At 36.8% G+C, this 22,408-nt stretch overlaps 1 protein-coding gene across 8 annotated transcripts in view; it reads right to left on the bottom strand.

Moving 5' to 3' along the window:
• LOC125238863 (probable nuclear hormone receptor HR3) overlaps positions 1-22,408 on the bottom strand; it is a 243,604-nt gene that overhangs the window by 19,159 nt on the left and 202,037 nt on the right. For all 8 annotated transcript variants that reach the window (XM_048146334.1, XM_048146335.1, XM_048146329.1 and 5 more), the window contains 2 exons: positions 4,962-5,075; positions 2,680-2,793 (listed from right to left, as the gene is read on the bottom strand). In XM_048146334.1, the coding sequence (XP_048002291.1) occupies positions 2,680-2,793; positions 4,962-5,075 (228 nt within the window). The remainder of the gene's footprint in view (positions 1-2,679; positions 2,794-4,961; positions 5,076-22,408) is intronic.

A 22,408-nucleotide genomic window follows, 5' to 3' on the forward strand; every position in this document is an offset into this window, starting at 1 on the left:
ATAAGCCCTCTAGGCGCAAATCGCGAATAAATTGTACAGTGTATGGGACCATGCAAATTGTATGGCGTATGCGACCATGCAAATCCTAGTAATTGATTTTAGTAAAGATAAGCCCAGGTTAATAAGCGAGGCGGGAGACTTGCAAGCAGTCGGCGGGCGAGAGGTCCAAGTTACAAGATTTTAATTTAGAAAAAACTTTGAAAAGTTCATACATATTTTTTTTGTTAATTCGGTTTTATGTTAATGATTGTGAATTATTTTAGTTTTCATCACACCCGTACTTTAAATGTGCTATTGCACGCAGGTGGAGCGTAAGTTATAGAAAACCCGTTCCTCCAAGGGAATAATGAAATTTCTTGTACCGTTCTTAATTTTTTTACATCTATTTACATATTTTTTACATTGCGAGTGTGATGCAAAACATTGTGTGTAACTGGGGAAGTATGAATATTACTAACTCGAGTCTTTAAACGGCTCCGGCAAGCCGTCGCGATTTAACTTACTCTCGTTAGTAACTATATTCAACTTCCTCGCCTTGTTGCATAATGTACTATTGATTATAATTTTTTCATTGTTTAATTTTAATTGTCTCTTTGTTTTTTGACTTTTGTCCATGTTTTGGCGTTTGGTCCGCTGTAAGCCAAACATGAATGTATAATGTATATATGTATATAAATAAATAAATAAATACAGGGTGTTTGGTAACCGGGTGCAAGCCGAAAGTAGTTCATTGTCTAGGTAGGTACTTTAGAACATTTTTTGCTATGTCTTAGACAAATTACAATATATTCGTTTTTTTTTAATACCACGTCGGTGGCAAACATTTTTTTGATTTGTTATTTTTTCAAGTAGTCACACCACTGTATATAAATTATAAATTGAAATAGATATCATACACGAAAGAAAAAACGGCGAGGCCCACTGGTGGCCGAGCCGGGAATCGAGCCCGGGTCTTCAGCTTACGCGGCTAACGTCTTTACCACTAGAGCGAGAGGATCGAGAGGAGAGGAGAGGGCGGGCGTGTGGTCTAGTGGTAAAGCCGTTAGCCGCGTAAGCTGAAGACCCGGGTTCGATTCCCGGCTCGGCCACCAGTGGGCCTTGCCGTTTTTTCTTTCGTGTATGATATCTATTTCAATTTATAAGTGTTAACAAACTTTATTTCCATAAGCGTTTAACCCGCTACCGCTCCCGCGACCTCCCATACCTCACGCCCATAATTCGCAACTGTATAAACACAACATAGCGTTATCACGAGCGATAAGCGGTCAACGACCCGCGCTCGCTTCCTCATACCGCACGTGGCCGTTTTATTTATCGCGTTTTTTTTCTTGCGTTTATTTTAAGTATGTAAAACATTTATATTTACACTAGCTTTTTCCCGCAGCTTCGCTCGAGTTAAATTCGAAAATTGCGGAATGCTGCATACAAATTTCCACCCCCCATTCTAGGGAAGTGGGGGGTTGGAAAGAGACAAAAAGTAGCTTATGTCACTCTCCATCCCTTCAACTATCTCCACTACAAAAAACACGTCCATATGTCGCTCCGTTTTGCCGTGAAAGACGGACAAACAAACAGACACACACTTTCCCATTTGTAATATTATTATGGATAGTATAACATGCTTATTTTTGCTCCGAGGACCCTCTTAGTTGTCTCCTTTTCGTTAGACAAGCGCGTCTTTGTAGACTCAGATCAGCCGGCGTATCATGCTGCCAATTTTATCACTTATCCACGTGGATAAAGCATCCGTCACGCTTTAGCAAGTATGTCAGTGTGAGAGTGACAGATGTCTTATCCACGTGGATAAGTGATAAAATTGGCAGCATGATACGCCGGTTGGTCATACCTTGGTCACACTAGGGGTGTCACTCGGTCGAAACTGTCGAAAGTTGTTAAACTCGCGATTTATCCAAATTGATGGATAAATGCATAAATTAAATATAACAAGATCATACCATCCCATACATTAAAATGCGACCGCCTACGAACGCGCTTACACTCCACCACACATAGATGGCGCCACAAAAAATGCCTTGTTGCCACCGATTATTTGTAGATTTGCATTAAGTGTCAATTCCGAGCCGTAAATCTATGTCAAAAGTGACACTTAAAACCATCTACAAGTATTATCGAAAGCTACAAGACATTTTTGTTGTGGCGCCATCTATGTGTGGTGGAGTGTAAGCGCGGTCTTAGGCGGTCGCATTTTAATGTATTGGATGGTATGATCTTGTTATATTTAATCTATGATAAATGTGAATGTTAAAACTCGTCAAAATTTAAAGTGTTCTACGACTCATGTCCAGTTTGAGGCAGTTCAGTCGGCAGTACTGGGGGGTTACCATGACGTGCTAAAGCCGTTCAGTTTAGGTTGAGAGAAAGGGACACAGCTATAGCAGTTACATAGCTCCGTCCCTCTCTCTCAACCTAAACTGAACGGCTTTAGCACGTCATGGTAACCCCCCTGACATCGATCTACTATTTCTATCTTTACACCTTATAGAACAACGTCGCCCGCCACTTCTCTTTCTGTGTGTGTGTGTGTGTGTGTGTGTGTATGTTCGCGATAAACTCAAAAACTACTGAACAGATTTTCGACGCGATTTTCACCTATGAATAGAGTGACTCCTGAGGAAGGTTTATGTATGTAATAGTTGAGAATGATATAACGGTACATACCATCACGACTCATGCCGAGTTTGAGGCACTTCTGCAGCCGGCAGTACTGGCATCTGTTGCGGTTGACGCGATCCACCACGCAGGCCTTGTTGCGCGGGCATTGGTAGTTCACGACTGAAAAACAATACTGTGTTAGTTTCTTACTTAATATCTGCTAAATAAATAAAAAAAAACTTGGGTGAAAAAGATGAGGTGATGACCCTACAAAAATAAATAAATAAATAAATAAATAGTGGGGACACCTTACAAAGATCAACTTAGCCCCAAACTAAGCAAAGCTTGTACTATGGGTGCTAAGCGACGATATACATACTTAAATAGATAAATACATACTTATATACATAGAAAACATCCATGACTCAGGAACAAATATCTGTGCTCATCACACAAATAAATGCCCTTACCGGGATTCGAACCCAGGACCGCGGCTCAGCAGGCAGGGTCACTACCGACTGAGCCAGACCTGTCGTTAGAAGCCAGACCGGTCCCTTAAAAAATGTGGTAACCCTATTAAAAGTTTACCCTAGAAACCCTGAAGCGATGCCTCTAAAAATTGGGGTAACCCTATTTTAAGTTACAGTATGAATCGTATTCTAAGTTTGTCTAACGCAGGCATTGTTGCGGGCGCATTGGTAGTTCACTTCTGAACACACAATACTGTGTTAGTTTCTTACTTAATATCTGTTAAATAAATAAAAAAAACTTCGGTGAAAAAATATGAGGTGATGACCCTAAAAAAATGTGGTAACCCTATTGAAAGTTTACCCTAGAAACCCTATTCTATGTTTGCCAAACGCAGGCATAATAATGTGTAGGTACGTTTCTTACTTAATATCTGCTAAAAATGGTATTACTGGTAAATGCATTTTCAAAAATTGAACCCCTCAATTAGCAAAACTTGTTGGCAAAAATTAACTGGCTGTCAGTTTTGTGACGACAATTAACCATAAAATCTGCCTGAAAATTTACTTTTCTTACATTCTGAATGTAGATTATCGCGTAAAGTTTAAATGTAATTAACACAAAAACAATATTTTTATTGAAATTTCATGCTTAATTATCGTCACAAAACTGACAGCGAGTAATTTTTGTTAACAACTTTCGCTAATTGGGGGGTCCCAAATTCTAAAAATTCCCGTAAACATGGCTCGGGTGTTAAAGATGAGGTGATGACCTTAAAAAAATGTGGTAACCCAAATGTGGTAAATCAAAAATCTCGAGAGGATATGACTTTAAAAATCTGGCAACCCTAAGTGAGTTTTCACATTATCCGATCCGATATCAGATGTAGGAAGAATTTTAGAGGCAACAATCAAAATATATGGAATATCGGTCCGACATCCGATCGGATCGGATAATATGAAAACGCATTTAAGTCTCTAACGTCTCTATTCTGCTTTAGAGTCCCAAATTCACCAAAAATATTAAATTCCGCAACGAGGGACGTAAGTTGAATATTGCAAACGGGAGTAAGTTATAGCTCGTTTAGTGTGCGAGTGTGATGAAAAGGAAATAAAGCCATGGAGTTGACGATTTGATGAAAGTTTAAGGTAAATGCACCTACAATTGACTCCTGATTAGTAAATTTTACATTATCCGAGTCCGATAAAGGACTGCCAGAGACGTTTCAAAGGCAAAAATCAAAGATGGATGACTATACCAATGTATGGGATATCGACCTGACATCCGATCGATTGGTTGTGTTAATCGACTAGATTTTAGGCATAATTAATAAATTGTACTATCGTAAATATGGCCATCCCGCTTTTAACACTTTCGCTACCAAGAACCCGACTGTCGGTCACATCTCGCTCAAGTAGAAGCGTAGCCGATTACATTGGGAGGAACCGCGTATTAGCGAAAATGTCGTAGCGTCGCGAGAGCCCGGTTTCGAAAGTGTTAATAATGACGACTCCTTATGAAGTGATGTTGTAGGGGTAAATGCACCTATAAAGAACTTCTTAAAAAGTGATGTTTTAGGGTAAATGCACCTATAAATGACCTGTGATGAAATAATATTCTAGGGTAAGTGAACCTAAAAATGAGGTCTTTTCAGAAGGACTTATTTCTATAAGTCAAAAAGGTTTATTTCTCTAGGAAGAATGACCTCTGATGAAATAATATTGTAGGGTAAGCGTACTTATAAATGATGTTCTAGGGTAAGTGCACCTATAAATGATGTTTAGGTAAACGAAGTTTAGGGTAAAGTCACCTATAATGGACCGCTGATGAGTGATGTTTAAATGATGTATAGGGTAAAGTGAAGTACAAATGAAGCCGACCTGTGCTCTGCGACCGTCTGAAGAACCCCTTACAGCCCTCGCAGGTGATGACGCCGTAGTGTACGCCGGAGGACTTATCCCCGCACACCTTGCACGGTATTATCTCGATTTGGGCTGCAACAATACAAACATACATGTTAGACATATTGAAATAAACTGATATTACTTAGATACAAGATGTCGTTTTCACTGCTTCCAGTTCACGGAACAATGGTGTTCCGGACCAATTTTAAAGCAGATAATTTGAGGCTAGTGGATAAAATGCGTTTTTACCCGGGCCGAAGCCAACGAGCGTGAGAGGCCCAATTCAACCCTAGTAACAAGCAGCCAATTATAGGTTCCCACCAGTAGTAAAGTACATGTTAGACATATTAAAATAAACTGATATTAGTTACAGATTATTATTATATTATACCAGCTTTTGCCCGCGGCTTCGTTCGCGTTAGAAAGAGACAAAAAGTAGCCTATGTCAATTTCCGTCCCTTCAAGTATCTCCACTTAAAAACTCGCGTCAATTCGTCGCTCCGTTTTGCCGTGAAAGACGGACAAACAAACAGACACACACTCTTTCCCATTTATAGTGTTAGAATGGATTGGATACACTTTTTTATTATTCCTATTCGTTTATCAATACTAATACTAATATTATATAAATGGGAAATAGTCCTTGCAAAAGGGATGGAGACGTGATTTTTAAACTATTATAGTTGAAGGGATGGAGAGTGACATATGCTACTTTTTGTCTCTTTCTAACCCCCCACTTCCCTAAAATGGGGGGTGGAAGTTTGTATGAAGCATTCCGCAATTTTCGAATTTAACGCGAGCGAAGCCGCTGGAAAAAGCTAGTAAGTATATAAATAATCACGCCTGTATCCCATAGGGGTAGGCAGAGCACATGAACTATTCAAGTTTCAGTGCCACTCTTGGCAAAAAGGGGTTGAAAACATCGAAATTGGGATATCACCAAAAATACATTTTCCTAGATACCTTACAAGTAAGTAAGTTACATTTTATTGTACAATAAAACAAACAACACATAAAAAATAGAACATTACTTGATACAAGTGAGGCAAAAAGAAAGAAAAAAGGAATTTTTCGCTAAAAAAAAAAAAAATTTTTTTTTTTTTACTTTTCTGGCGATCAAATTAAAAAACGATCCGAAAAGTTGGTTTAAAATGAGTTCCTTCATTTATTTTTCTAAAAACCAAATTATTTGGACGTTTATCTTGTCACAGTTGACATCTATCGTGATCGTACGACTATTTTCAATTGCGCAGAAGCGCCGTTAAGAAACCTTTTCTACTGAGTAACAATACGGAAACTTTTTTTAAATTGGCAATAACTCTGAAACTAGACGAAATCTAGAAAAGTTTATATGACATTTTAGTCTTAAAATGTACCAAGAATATGCCGTTAAAGTTATATGGGTTCCTCGCGAGCACCTTGTACTAAAATAACTAGTTTTAGTACAAAGGCGAACTTATCCCTTTAAGGGATCTACACTCAAAAACTGCCACATGACGAAACCATGTCTTATTCAGCATTGCCGTATTAGGCGAGATGCGGGGTCACTGACCCAGCTCCGACCTTGCGGGTCGGTGACCTCAGCCTGCTTCTAAATACTATAGGATATACTGGATTATGAATTATGTGAAATATATTGAAATTTTAGTTTTATAGACGACCGGTCTGGCTCAGTCGGTAGTGACCCTGCCTGCTGAGCCGCGGTCCCGAGTTCGAATCCCGGTAAGGGCATTTATTTGTGTGATGAGCACAGATATTTGTTCCTGAGTCATGGATGTTTTCTATGTATATAAGTATGTGTTTATCTATTTAAGTATGTATGTCTGCACGTGTGCGGTCCGTTTGTTAACGTAGGTAAGAATTTAGAATGGCGGCGTTTTGTGAACATCAAAGGAGTGAGCCTTCTGTACTTGTACTATTATATATTCTGTGGTTTGGGGCTAAATTGATTTGTGTAAGGTGTCCCCAATATTTATTCATTTTATTTATTTATAATATTGTACTTAAGAGTCCGTCAATGTCAAAAAGTAGAAAATCGCAAAATTGGTAGTTTTCTACGTCTGGTTTTAGTCTCAGTATATACTTATTGATAAGAACAGTACTTGTTTTAAATAGCGCGTCTTCTTATCTACAAAATCAGTAGTTGACATCAAGGAAAAGTTACTCCCTGAATTAATTATGAGTGTTTTCCTGACGCTCGTTTAAGAAAACCCGCAAATAGTGGTCACGTCTGAGTGAGCTCAGCTCAATTCTGTATGCTTTAGACTGCTAGAATTGATGTCGTCGCATTATTTATATCCTAAACTAAAAATTCAGTAGTTTACATGTGTATTATTATGCTACTAAAATACAGTAAATGGAAGTTAAACGAAATCAATTTCTGTCTGAAAATACTTCGAATCAAATGGCAATTACTTCGAAAACTTTTTAGGCAAACAAAAGGCTTTCTTGATAATTATAAACTTTAAGTATGTGTATGCAAAATAGTGTGTAATATAAATCAGGAAACACTTCCAATTTTAGATATATACTTACTTAAAATTGTAACTAAAATGCGGTTGGCTGCTGTCGGCATCTTGATAAATTTGAATATGTACGACCGTCTTTTAGTTTTAAAATAATGTTATTCTATAAGCTACATAACTGGACTACAGAATTATTACCTTTTCATATTTTTCCTCACAAAGAGAACGAATAAAATCAATGTTGAATATAAACTTTCGTAAATTTTCCATACAAACGTCAAAACTGCGAACAGATTCTATGGACTCAGACGCTCGATCGAGCTCGTTCAGAGCAGACGTGTCGCCAAATTTGCTCCAATGACATTTGTTTTTGACACTAGAAGTCATATACGGATACAAAAAGATTGCCAGTGCTATGAATGTGTTCAAAAGTAATAAGGTAAATAAATATTGTGACGTGTGAAAGAGTCTCGATTAAAAATTGTCTTTTTTTGTTGTTTACGACTTATTATTGTTGAGAAATTAAAAAATATATGTTACTTTGATAGAATTATAAGCAATTTAGGTATTTTTTTGTCTTCTAAACTTTATTACAATGAAAAAGTTTTAAAATTAATTTTAACTCGTTGGACTTTATTTTCATTATACTGGTCACACTATTTAGTGTGTCAGTGTATGCGTGACACATTTTCTTCCGCGAAGAGACATTCAGTGTGGCGTATGAAAAAACTAACAGAATTAATCATTATAATTATATTCTATAAACGATTATTTACGTAAATGGCGATTTTATTAATTGTTCTGCCATTCTCTTATCACAAAATTGTTCTGTCAAGTAGTAATAAATGCTTTCGTTTGATTTTTTTTTAATTGATGTTTAATTGTTTAGATTTTCTGTTCGAGTAATTATTTTATATCATATATCTCTGCTTTGACAGACATGCATTAAAAAAGTAATGCATTAAATAAGTGTATTACATTTTTCTTATGTTCAATATATTTTTTAAATGGTGTTTGCACACGATGCACGTAACCTTAGATTCAGACAACTTTAACTAAATTTCGAAAATTATTATTTTAATTCATGCGGAATAGGCTTTATAATTAGAATAAACGAAGCACTTTTTTTAGACCAGAGTTATACTCTGTCAAACAAGTCTGTCAAAATGTATTCTGGCCAACAAGTCTGTCAGTAAATAAGAACAAAGAAAACTATAGGTATCCTTTTCTCTAGCACCCTAAAGAAAAGGACGCATATAGTTTTCTTTGTTCTTATTTACTGACAGACTTGTTGGACAGAATACATTTTGATTTTATATGGTGTTTGCACAAATAAATTTTGAAAAATAATCGGAGTGAATTCGTGTGATATGGTAACACTAGATTGACACTGTTCGCAGTCTAAAGACGCGGCAGCGTGTCAAGCCAAGTTCAAGTAACCGAACTGGCAGACAGCATCGTGTGATTCGTGTGTAATATTACACGAACCATTTGGAGCCTCTTTGGGCGCCCTCACAACTCAAAAACTATTTCACATAAACATCTTAAATTTGGCTCTTATATTGATATTTGCGACATACATAATTATTATGTGCATATATAACATTAGGTGAATATAAAGGAAACAATCTGATATTTTTTTTATAACTTTAGTTCTACTAAAAAAACTTTTTCACTTAACTGGTTCTATTAGGACATTTTACTTATACTTTGTGCCTGTAACGGGTCCATATCGGGTCGCATACCTATGTTTTAGTTATATCTTCCAATCGCATACCAACTTGCGGCATAGTCATCAGTGCGCACTGCGAATACATATGGAAAATCATATTTTTTTAGCCCTAGTAATTGGTTTCATACTCAATAGATGTCATTTGTAAAATGCATGTGCGCGCTACTGTTTCAATATTCCATCGAGAGCCCACGTGACTCCCTTCCTTAATCAGCATAATTTACTCAAAATGCTGCATCGTCGTAAGCTTCAGTTGGCTTGTCTACTCTTCGGAGTCTTGAAGTATAAATCGCCTGCATATCTTTTTAATAAGTTATCTTGTATTAAGCTTCGCGACCGCCGTCAATGTTGAATCCATTTGCTGACGCCACGCCACGCTTCGGCAGCTTTCTGAGGAAGTTATAAATACTAAAGTTCGAAGTGTTGGAATAACATTCCGCCGCCCTTGAGGAATCTGCAAAGTATTCACACTTTCAAAACAAAGCTTATAGAATACTTGCACAGCCACCAACTTAACCAGGAAACCTGTATACATGACACAAGTTGCCTGTAGATTACCTACTTATATTTCTACTTGTCACTTAGGTCAAGTTTCATTCGCATTATCTTAGCTCTTCTTGTAATTCTCGCCCTTAATGATTCTTCCTATAAATACAATATAAATAAAATAAATATAAATATACATAAATATTATAGGACATTCTTAATACACATATTGACTGAAGCCAACGGTAAGCTCAACAAGGCTTGTGTTGTGGGTACTCAGACAACGATATATATGATATATAAATACTTATATACATAGAAAACATCCATGACTCAGGAACAAATATCTGTGTTCATCACACAAATAAATGCCCTTACCGGGATTCGAAACCGGGACCGCGGCGCAGCAGGCAGGGTCACTACCAACTGCCCTATGTAGCTATGCTGCTCCTATGTAGTTAAATGTATAATTTTGTCTGTAATTTGATAAAAATCCATTTTAGTTTTGCAAGAATTTCACCACCTCCTTTCTTCCCGTGTGTGTTGTAGAAGTCGACTGTGGGATACGGGTTAAATTGTGGCGTAGGCGAGAGGCTGGCAACCTGTCACTGAAATGTCACAATTTTCGTTGTCTTTCAACCCCTTTTTGCCTTGGCACTGAAATTTGAGTAGCACTGAAATTTGAGCAGAGTGGCACTGAAATTTGAGTAGTTCATGTGCTCTGCCTACCCCTTTATGGGATACAGGCGTGATTTGCAGTTCTTTCGACTTGTTTTGTTTGTCACGTTAATGCACGTAGCGTAGCATTACACTGTGGCGCAGCACGGGAAGCATGGTCGCGCGATAAATGATAAAACATCTGGCCGTCCCTATCGCACTTACTAATAGTGCGATAGGGACGGCCTGATATTTTATCGTCTATCGCGCGACCATGCTTCCCGTGCTGGTTGCAATAGCTGGTTTAATGTTCAGCCAAGCGGTGTCTGACCCGATATGATGGTACGATACAAGTGGTAATATTTTTAATACCAGTTTTAGGTTAAAAAGCCTGTAGTACTAGTATAATTTGTGTTTTTTTTTATATAATGTAACTTGCTTCTATAATCTATATGCTTCTGTAATTTTCTATAATGTATGTTTTCTATAATTTTTGTGACCTATCGTGATTGTTTCACCGGATGGTCTGATCGGAAGATTAGACCATTTCGTAGCATCGTCTTCTTGTTTACGTCTTCTTATTTGTAACGTTTATTTTGTGTGTGTGTGTGTTAACGAATGAATGCATAAGAAATGATATTTTATGTTATCAATTGTTATAAAAAAATTGAGGACTGGCCATTGAACTTGGCACCCTTTAGATCTCAATGATTTTGTCGTTTACGTCAACATTGTCAACAACCAAGGCATACTTATATAATATTGAACTTGGCTCACATTTCACATTAATGTTTTTGATGGGATTGTAACGTTACAACTGATCTTCAGTAAAACTATAGACCTGTCTTAAGTTCCTCTATGAGGGTCACTGACCTCTTCCAATAAATTGCGGTAGTGTGCGAAAAGTATGTTGGTGAGTGTGACGTGCGTTAGTGTGTGTAAATGGGGTAATTTGACAGATACTGAATTTTTACCCATCGAACCGGCCTCTTAAAATAGTTACAATACAGAGACAAATTAAAGGTATCGAAATTATTGAAGTTTCTGTAAAATGGTGCTCCCACCGTTATCCATACTAATATTATAAATGGGAAAGTGTGTGTGTATGTTTGTTTGTCCGTCTTTCACGGCAAAACGGAGCGACTAATTGACGTTGACGAATTTAGGTGGAGATAGTTGACGGGATGGAGAGTGACATAGGCAATATTTTGTCTCTTTCTAACCCCTCCTCGAAATGGGGGGTGGAAGTTTGTATGGAGAATTCCTCAATTTTCGAATTTAATGCAAGCGAAGCCGCGGGCAAAAGCTAGTGTTATATAACATTTAACATTTATAACTGCCAGTGTGGGAGCACTATTAAGACGCTACAGGAGCGAAAATATTAAAATGGAAAGTCCCCCCCCCCTTTCAATTTGGGAATTTTGGTTAAATATAACTAATGTTATTAACTAGATTTATCGAAAAAAAAAATTGCGCCATAGGTAATCAATACAGCCGTTTTTGGAAATTTTTCATGGGCGTCTTTAAAAAATAAGAATACCAAAAAAATCAAAACGGTCCGACACAGAATAAAAGTAATAAAAAACTGTGTTGAAAAAATCATTGCTCTATCTTCAAAAACCAGGAGGAAATAGTCGAGAGCGTTTGTATGGAGAATTGTCCCCTCCTGTATCGTCTTAAAATTATATGGATATCGGTCCTACATCTGACTCAACGCACTGACTCTATCGATATTCTTATAATCACAAGGACGATTTTTACGCCACTAGTGCTGATTTTTACAATACGGTTACCAAATCAAGACAATGTTAAAAAACTACAGTAGAAACAATATGGCGGGCAATTGTGTCGCAACGTTAATTGTCAACTGTCATTTAATTATTGTAATAGAGGATATACATCCTCTGTCGTTTCGACACCTTTGTTGGACAGGAAGCGGATTTGGTCAGTTGGTGACTGATATTCTAAATAGCTACATTTTTGAGCACTATTTTTTGTAAAAATATTGGCATATAGCTCTGAACAGATTTTGAAGTTTAAAGCGACGGATTTTTTGGTAATTTTGTAAAGGTTTGAATTTCATATTTTTAGTTAATGTAAAATAGTCAAATTGTATAGTTTTATTGCCGTTCATATGCCCATTTAATGATTATAATTATACTAGTTCAAAGATAGTTTCTAAACTGAAGTATACAAAAATTAGGTACTTAATCAGTTATAACCATAAAATTAAAATTTTGAAAAAACCCCCGACTGCGACATAGTTGACCGATTTTCATGAAACATGGCTAAGAACACTCCCGACTAACTCAGTTTTCAGACAAAAAAAACTAAATCTAAATCGGTTCATCCGTTCGGGAGCTACGATGCCACAGACAGACACACACACAGACAGACAGACAGACAGACAGACAGACAGACAGACAGACAGACAGACAGACAGACAGACACACACACAGACACACACACAGACAGACACGTCAAACTTATAACACCCCGTCGTTTTAGCGTCGGGGGTTAAATAGTTATTTGTTATACAAGGGGGCAAAGTTGTATTTTAACGCCGAGTGTGGAATTGAAAAACGAGCAAGTGATAGGATTCTATAGTTGAACCACGAGCGAAGCGAGTGGTTCGAGAATAGAATCCTGAACTTGCGAGTTTTTTAACACACGAGAAGTAAAATACATTTGCACCCGAGTGTAACACAAAACTTTTCCCCTCACTACAGCGAGGAAACTACAACGCAAAAAATGCGTTTATCACTGCTTCCAGTGGTTCCACAGGTGGTAAATCATCTGTATTACTAGATTCATTTACATTTATCAATTTTAAAGCAGTTAATTTGACTTTATTCAAGGTCAAATTACTTTACCCACTAGTGGATAAAATGCGTTTTTACCCGCTGGTATTAAAGGACAAAACACGTGTTTCCGAGCTAGTGAGGGGAAAAATTAGTTGATATTGATTACTGACATATCCTAATTTTTTTTGCCCAGCAATTTATAAACTGGAATATTTTATGAAAAAAATATGGCATACAAAAAATTTCTTGGTAGAAAGTACATAGTACATACATATCCATACTAAAATTATAAATGGGAAAGTGTGTGTGTCTGTTTGTTTGTCCGTCTTTCACGGCAAAACGGAGCGTCGAATTGACGTGATTTTTTAAGTGGTGATAGTTAAAGGGTGAGAGTAACCTGGCTACTTTAAATCTCTTAAAAATAAACTTAAATAAAAATGGGGGATAACAGTTTGTATGGAGTATTAGCCGCAATTTTAGCAAATTTAATGCGAGTGAAGTCGACGGGCAAAAAATAGATAAATACATACTTGAAATGGGCCATCCATTTTTCAGGAACAAATATCTGTGCTCATCACACAAATAAATGGGTATTTTTTACGCGATTAAACCCAGAATCGCGAGCTCTTTCGAACAGATAGGAGTCACTAAAAAATGTCCCAAGATTTCACATACATTTTTTGTCTCTTTCGTTACCGCCATACAAAATGTATGGAAAAATGGTAACGGAATGGGAATAAAACCTTGGGACACTTTTTTTCTCCTATTATAATTGAAAGAGCTCGCGATTCTGAGTGGAAACCACATAAAAATTTCCATATCCAAAAAAAAGTGGGGTGGACAACTTTGAAAAAAATGGCCCAAATGTAGTATTTCTGGTCAGGATTTACTCAAAAAAACTAAAAACACAAATTACTTAAGGTCGCAAATGTCACAGACTCCATTTAAAATCAATCACTACACGTGTCAACTTAAATGGCCGAACTCATCAAAATTGAATTAATATGATAAGCTGAATTTGTGACAAGGATTTTGATAAGTTATTTATTTTAATAGTTGTTTAGAAAATAAAAAGGTAACTAACCTAACCACAAAATTAAAATTTTGAAAAAACCCCCGACCGCGATATAGTAGACCGATTTTCATGAAATATGGCTAAGAACACTCCCGACTAACTCAGCTTTCAGACAAAAAAAACTAAATCCAAATCGGTTCATCCGTTCGGGGGCTACGATGACACAGACAGACACACACACAGACAGACAATCAAACAGACAGACAGACAGACAGACTTAAAACACCCCGTCGTTTTCGCGTCGGGGGTTAAAAATAGAAAAGAAATGGAGCATAGTGACGATCTAAATTTTTTACAAGGTACACTGAGAGAAAATACAACCAGTTTTCATGTTCGTTCAACAAGTTTTTTGGTTAAAATAGCGCCTACGTGCTCTTTGGTTCAAACAACAAGCTACTTGTCATTTGAATCGGCAATATATTTGAATCAACAAGTCGATTTTATAAAAGCAACCTGACACATATTGTTTTAAACATACGTTTGGCTGATTCAAACGGATAAACCGCAACAAGTCGAACTTGTTAAATTCACAATGCAAATTTCTCTCAGTGTAGGTACTTATTGTTATAACCAAAAATATAAGCAAATATTGTCACTAATTTCAATTAAAAAAACTCCCAACATAGTAGAACACTCCCGATGAATTCAGCTTTCAAACAAATACAAACTAAATCTAAATCGGTTCATCTGTTCAGGAGCTACGATGCCACAGACACACACACACACAGAGACAGACCGACACGTGAAACTTATAAATAATACCCCATTACCCCATCGTTTTTGCGTCGGGGGTTATAAGACTTATACGTAAACACAAAAAGTTGATGATCAAACGAACTTACCAAGTGAAGTTCGATCACAATTATGTGAGCAACTTCATTCGACGCGATTTATTGTTTACATATTGTAGTTACGCCCCCACGCATCAGCCTTGCACGGTTTTTTAAAGGTTTATTTTTCTTTTATACTGGCAACACTAAAAAAAAAAACTTGCTCCCACTCCCTGGGTGTCATGGCAGGTCCACTAACCGCCATTTTCCAATCATTTTGTTTACAGCATAAATATTGAGGAATTATTTCACCATTTTGAAGTAGAAAGTAGGGTAGGGTGACGTCAGTCAACAATCTTTTTAATATTGAGGGTGGGTTGTTATAAATCGCGTCGAATGAAGTTGCTCACATAATTGTGATCGAACTTCACTTGGTAAGTTCGTTTGATCATCAATTATATTTCGCAACTTCATTCTTTGCGATTTATTGTTTACATATTGTAGGATGTTCAGAGCACAAAATGTGAAATAATTCTCAAACCCACAAAGGAGATAAAATAACTGAAATTGGAGCCATAGACCTACCCCTTTCAAAAGGTAGGCGATGGTTATGTAACAATCCAGATATTATTTTCACATTTTCAGTTATTTTTCACCATGTTTTTATAATGAAGTAATGTACTTTTTTATTTTATTTTTACAGGTTATTTACAATATTATAAGAGTTCTCTCTTGATTCTTCATTCGGGCAAACTGATTTAAGCAATTACAATTCTTTATTGTAAAGCAGCAAAAACAGAAGAAGATACACTCCCACTTGCTATTTTTCGTTTATCATCTAGGCTAACAGCCTATTTGTTGTATTTCGAAGTGGCCGGAAGTATAGTGCTAGTGGCAGTGAATATTTTTGTATGTTACTATTTTGGCAACGTGTGTTGTGTGTGTGACCAGGACTTAGTGGTGCTGATTTTTATATATAATATTAATGACATCGGCGGAGTCGGCGGACGTTGGAGATAATTTGATACCATACAACGACGATATGGAAAAGCCCACAAAATGAGGGCTAGCACCAGTCTTGCACATGGCAAGGATGACTATAATTATGAAGTTTATGACACATTAAACAAATGACAGTTTGTGATGATCTTGGGATTTGTTGTCAAATCGAATCCCAGGCTCCCATGAACCGTGGCAAATGCCGGAATAACGCAAGGAGGATGATAAATTGATAACTTTATGATTATACTTAATAGCTGATTAATAAATTAGTATTTTTTCTAAATGAGGAAGTTTTATTTACATAAGTACATGGTTTGTATACGTCAAGCTAAATACATTTCAGGATTTCTGTTTTAAAAAGAAGTTGTTATATACCTATATTTGATAGAGGTCTTCGATTTGTGCTTTTGCAAATATTTCCAAAGCACAATTCTAATCAATATTAGTTTTATGCAACGTAAGAATCTGTACACGAAGCTAACAGGATAAGTATCTTTTTGGGAAGTGTTTTTAGATTCAGATTTCATTATGAGCCAGATAGTTAAACACAATGCTGAGGCCTCAGGTCAAATTATACTTATGTACCTTAAGTCGCAAATTAAAACATGTTCTTAAAATGCTTATATTATCCGCCATGAAGGGCTCTTACTTGTAGTCATGATAACATTATATGGCGTATTTATACACAAATGTGTACATTTATTATATAATGCCATACTTGGTTCTTAATTCAAATTTCTCATACCGAAGACCAGTATCTACAGATCTAAGTATGTATTATTGTTTTTCTTTTCGTAAGCATATCCCTTTCTTTTGTAGAAAAAAAAAAATACATATTGCTAATTATTAAGGTTAAATGCGTTTTACTTCTTCAGTCCCCGAGGTTAATAACCTCTCCAATAGTGCTTTCCTGATAATCTAGAAGCAAATATGTAGAATCTAGATACCTAGTCTTGTGAAAACCGTGGATTGCTCTGAATCAGATTGCAACAAATTAAATATTTGTCGACTTCATGTCAAAGTTTCTGGATTCTAATGACTATTTATTGTTGAAATAATGAGAAACAAGGTCGTGTTGGTTAATTTAGACCAACCTTGTACCTTGCATTTTTAATATTAAGTAAACCGAGTGGAAGGAAATAAAATAAGCGCATCTTATCTATTTTCTAAATGTCAGGATATTTTTCCGGTATGGAAATTTACATTCAATGATAAATTTTTATTATTATGGGATAATTATATTTATATATATATTTCTTTTGTATGAATCATGTACTACTGTGATAATTATCTGGTAGTGTGCAAGTTTAAATGCTACTTGGTCTTTTACATGCAAATATATGTCTGGAGTGGTGTAGAGAGTGTACCCACTATAGTTTATTTATTTAAAAACTATCAGATTAATATTCTGAGCCAAAAATGCTCTTTTCAATTTCAATACATTACTATGGCATAGCATTTCTGACTGCTTCTCATACTCTTGGGCATACCAGTGTTGTAAGCCCTCTATCCTGTAGTACTCAAAAAAGGTTTAAATTAAGAAACAGATAATTTCGCTACAACGAGACAAAGTATAGATCTATTGTCAAGAGGTATAATACTCTTAAGACATTATTAATATACATAGCTGCATTGTAATTTGAGATTGATCAAGTAAAATAAAAGCGTGTTAAAAAAAAGAAGTAATTTAGTGTACGTGCAACCACAAAAAAATGCAAGATAACCATTTAACATTTTTCAAGGTTACGTTATTTGCCATTATCATCGTTTAAAAAGGATTGATATTATCTCTAATTTTGTTTATACTTTGTAAGGGTAGTTATAAAAAAAAATGCATATAGAATCAAATACAAATTCTAGAAATTTGCAATCTATGCTGGTGAATATGTTCCCTCTTTAATAGTTAACTAAAACTACCAATTTAGATACATTTAAATTTCTCGTTGACGTGTTGTCAACTTTTATCGATGTTTTTTCTAAACGGAGGGTATTATTTAAATAAAAATAAGACACACTTTTCGTATTAAAAGGTAAGTAAGAGAGATTAGTATGCTATGTTTGGAACTTCGGAATCATTGGAATACAACAACCCAGAACAATTAACAATTAAGTGGCATACGTAATTTTAGTAGTTCGAATTTTAACTTTAATTTAATAATTCTAATTTAATTGAAGTCGTCGTCGGGTCGACACACTTGAAGAGAACCACACTATCATGAGTCAAATTTACTTTCTATGTAGGTACTTTGTAAATGGGAATCCGATAATAATTTTGCATCATTCAGATTACCGTAGATATAGACTGTGGACATTGTGCGATAAACATCGTTTTTTAAAACAGGTTGTTTTCACATATAAAGTGAAGATTTTCAATCCAGGATAAATATCCTACTATCATCGGATTTGAGTATTAAAAATATGCTATAAAGGCATAGTGAAATAAAAAATGCGCTTTTGTTTGTGTATACGCTTGTTATTAAATAATTACATAGGTATATTGTAATAAAAGCTTTTCTTGTTCTGTATCTCAAATACACTGATGAAGGAGGATCGTGGCCAATGAGTTAAAAAATAGCATATTACAACCCCGTGTGGGTACAATAACAGGATCATTGGTGATATCTGACCAGGATTTTTTAGTGAAGTGAAGTGCTGCAAGCGACCGGCGTATCGTCTCCGCTGGTGTCTCCGAGGAGGCGTGCGCGAGCGCTCCCGCGCCTGGCGGCGGGCGCTGTACTCGCCCCTGCCGCAGGGCGCCGCCGCGCCGCGCCACGCTGCTGCACGAAGCTGCCCCGTATCCGACCTGCTGTTGCGATTCTCTTGAGATACTGGATTAAATGAGTTTTGTGAACATTTAACGTAGTATTTGTCCTGATTTTCCTCCTGCCAATAATTATTTGTCTGATTCTGTATTTTAAAGTATCCTTAAAATCAGTAAACGTTAAAGTCTCAAACGATTTGTCTCCTTTTTCTTTCTGCGAAATGATAACCACATGCTTATATAATGCGAAATGTGTCGTTGATAGGTTTTTGAATGTCCTTTGCTGAATCCGTAGCCTCTGAGAGTGCTGACAAAGTTGAAGCGATTTGTTTATTAGGTATTCTTCTGCTAAAATGTTTTATAATCCTTCAACAAGGAACGTCCTTTTAAAGGCGTGTCCGATTTTTAGGCTTGGCCCAGTAGATAAATCGAGGATATCCTCGTCTAATAATATGTCCCCCTGCTAGGACGTTACGGCTCCACGGGTTCCGTGGACCGGGTGAGCTCAGCGGGCTGCGCTGCGCGGCCTGAGTAGGGTCCGCGGTTACATATGATCTGTTGCGGACGACTGGCCTGATCGTGATCGTTCTTGGCTGGATCGAGTCGATAGCTCCTGGTGCGGTGTCCCCGGCGCTGGTGAAGCAGGCAGCTGCGATCTTCCCGATGAGGCTCGACGTCAAGCACGTGGTCCATTGCCGCCAAATCGAACTGGTCTTCACCGGTTTCGCAAATGTTAGCTTTCTTAAATTACGACAGAGACTACCCAGGATAGTAGCTCGCATCGTTTCTTACGTGAAGGTAACAGCCCGTAATTAGCAGTACGCATCACTTTTGTAACGTTTTTACGTGAAGGTAACAGCCCGCAATTAGCATGTACGCATCACTTTTGTAACGTTTTTACGTGAAGGTAACAGCCCGCAATTAGCATGTACGCATCACTTTTGTAACGTTTTTACGTGAAGGTAACAGCCCGCAATTAGCATGTACGCATCACTTTAACGTTTTTCGCTCCAGCTTGTCGTCGTAGTCGTTGTCTCGGCGTCTCTTCTTCGGTGAGTGACGAGTGTTGCGTGACGTGCGAAGGCTTGAGCACGGAACCGTTGAATGATTGAAAATGGCGGTTAGTGGACCTGCCATGACACCCAGGGAGTGGGAGCAAGTTTTTTTTTTTAGTGTTGCCAGTATAAAAGAAAAATAAACCTTTAAAAAACCGTGCAAGGCTGATGCGTGGGGGCGTAACTACAATATGTAAACAATAAATCGCAAAGAATGAAGTTGCGAAATATAATAGATAATCTTAAGGCCCATTTACAAGGTGCGCGAATTTCATTTGCGGTATTTGACTTGTGCGCTGAATGACGCGGCACACTGACATTTTATCCCGCCAGGCGGCGCCTGTGCAATTGTCTAGGGCATGAAGAATAAAGGTCTAGGAATGGTCTAGGGTGTGTCTATGTCTAGGCATGTCACTGTCATTCATATGTGAGAGAGAGAGAAAACATATCATCTTCTCGCTCTTACGTACGGACTAATAGGGTGGCTCCATCTGTCATAACCTTTGAGTATGCCTCCTCATTGCATGTAACGTCAAAACTTAAATCGCATGCGAGTTCCCGTGTAAATGAGCCTTCATAATTTGCTTCATGTGTAGGTAATATAAATGCACTGTGTAATTTTAAATTGTAATTAAAATAATGATTACAGAAATAATTAACTCTTGAGTAATTCTTTTGTTTATTTGACAATTTTTTGAGCGTTTGCAGAAAAATCTTCAAGGCCAAATGAATTTATGTCGTTTAAGTTAATTATAAGTTTAATATTCGACAGAAATGTTACATAGACAAGTTTTTTTTGTATATCTGAGGTTTCATTACTATGTAGTAAGCTTAAAAGAAAGAGTTCCTTCATCATGTATATTTTTTACTACTCGTCGATGGCAAACAGGCATATGGTTCGCCTGATGGAAAGCGATCACCGTAACCTATGGACGCCTACAACTCAAGGGGTGTCATAAGTCATAAGCGCTTTGCCGACCCATTAGAAACTTATACACTCCTTTTTTGAAGAACTCTATACTGTAGTTCATCGGGAATACCTCGGCAGGGAGCTTATGTGATAAAATAAATTAATAATAAAGTTTATTTATATTTATTTAATCATATGAGCCTACTCAATAAAAATAAAATAAAAATCTTAACCTAAAACCCCATATTGTCCCTAAACACATACTCAAACTCATACTTGTATTGCGTGACACATACTCACACATCCATACGCATACGCAACTGCACGTGCGAGCGAGACAGCGATACGACCGTTGCACCAGCTGATCGTGAGATCGTGACGTCACGGGTCGACGGCCGCGCTCCAAAATGCGCCGTGACGTCACACAACGGAATTTAGGATTAGGGCTGACCCGTTTTTGTTTTTTCTGGCATTGCGGTAAATTTTTTGTAGATTTTTTAATTATAATTTTACGTATTAGGTATATTGCTTTGCATGACACTGGTGGATACATAGATTAACAATAGATTAGTAATGTGTAATAACTGTAACACATGTACCAATAATTATGACGTGTAAAATTATGGTTTTATCAATAAATAATTGAATTGAATTGAATTTACTTACTTGCTTGGCTGGCGCCATAACCCAAAATGAGTTTTGGCTTCCAACACTTACACGCCATTTATTAGGTATATTTATTGATTAGGTATATTTATTTGGGTGAAATGTATTAAAATAGAATAAGGATTTATTTTACTATGCGTAAAGTTTTTGGAACAGTTTTAAAATTAAACATCGATTGTTGTAACTTATACTTCGTTGTAATTTCGGTATGTTAATTTTGGATGAACCAACTTAAATTATGTATAAAATTATACATATATATAATTTATGAATAGACTGTTACGAGAATCACAAAAAAAATGGTTTTTATTTTGATACATTTTCAGAACAGATTAATGCTAAAAAATAGTAATATATGTTTTCATAAAATAAGTAATCCTGGCCGTTTTTGAAGTGACGTAACTCTTTTCTTTCTACGCAATTAAAAAGAAAAAATTCTCAACGCAACGTCATGAGGTCAACGACCCGACGAGCCCTCGAGCAAGGCTCTAGTCTAGTTCCGAATTTGAATTCTAATCTAACGGCTTGCGTACGTCACGGGTGAACGACCGCGAATGTCCGAGGACTTAGCCAACGTCGCAATTGCTTAGCGTATCGTAGCTAGCTCTCCCTATCGCTCTTCTGTAGCGTGACAGAGCAAGACTGCGTTTTGATCGGCACGTAGCGGCAGCGATTGACACTTCGACTAGGCCGCAATAGTCAACCCCGCTCCGTTTGTGGTTAAAACGGAAGTAGTCACACTCTACGTCAACGGGATAAGGCAGGCATTTGATTAAATAATATTTGGACAACTGCAATTTTATTTTTGCTGATAGGCTAGAATAAGCTTGCGGGCGTATTAGCGATTTATAGATGCTATTATAAAGGGATTAAGATGATTTTTGACTAACAAATAATTCTGGAATGACATTAGTATTTTTGTCGTTAGCAAAGAATTCCAAATTTGAATTTGAATTGGCTGTTTAAAATAAAATCGGCCAGTTTTTGTGGTTAGGTACCAAAGAAATAAAAATGTAAGGTAAAATCTCCTATAACAGTAT

This window comes from Leguminivora glycinivorella, chromosome 24 (assembly GCF_023078275.1).
Source record: "Leguminivora glycinivorella isolate SPB_JAAS2020 chromosome 24, LegGlyc_1.1, whole genome shotgun sequence".
In the NCBI taxonomy this organism is placed as follows: domain Eukaryota; kingdom Metazoa; phylum Arthropoda; class Insecta; order Lepidoptera; family Tortricidae; genus Leguminivora; species Leguminivora glycinivorella.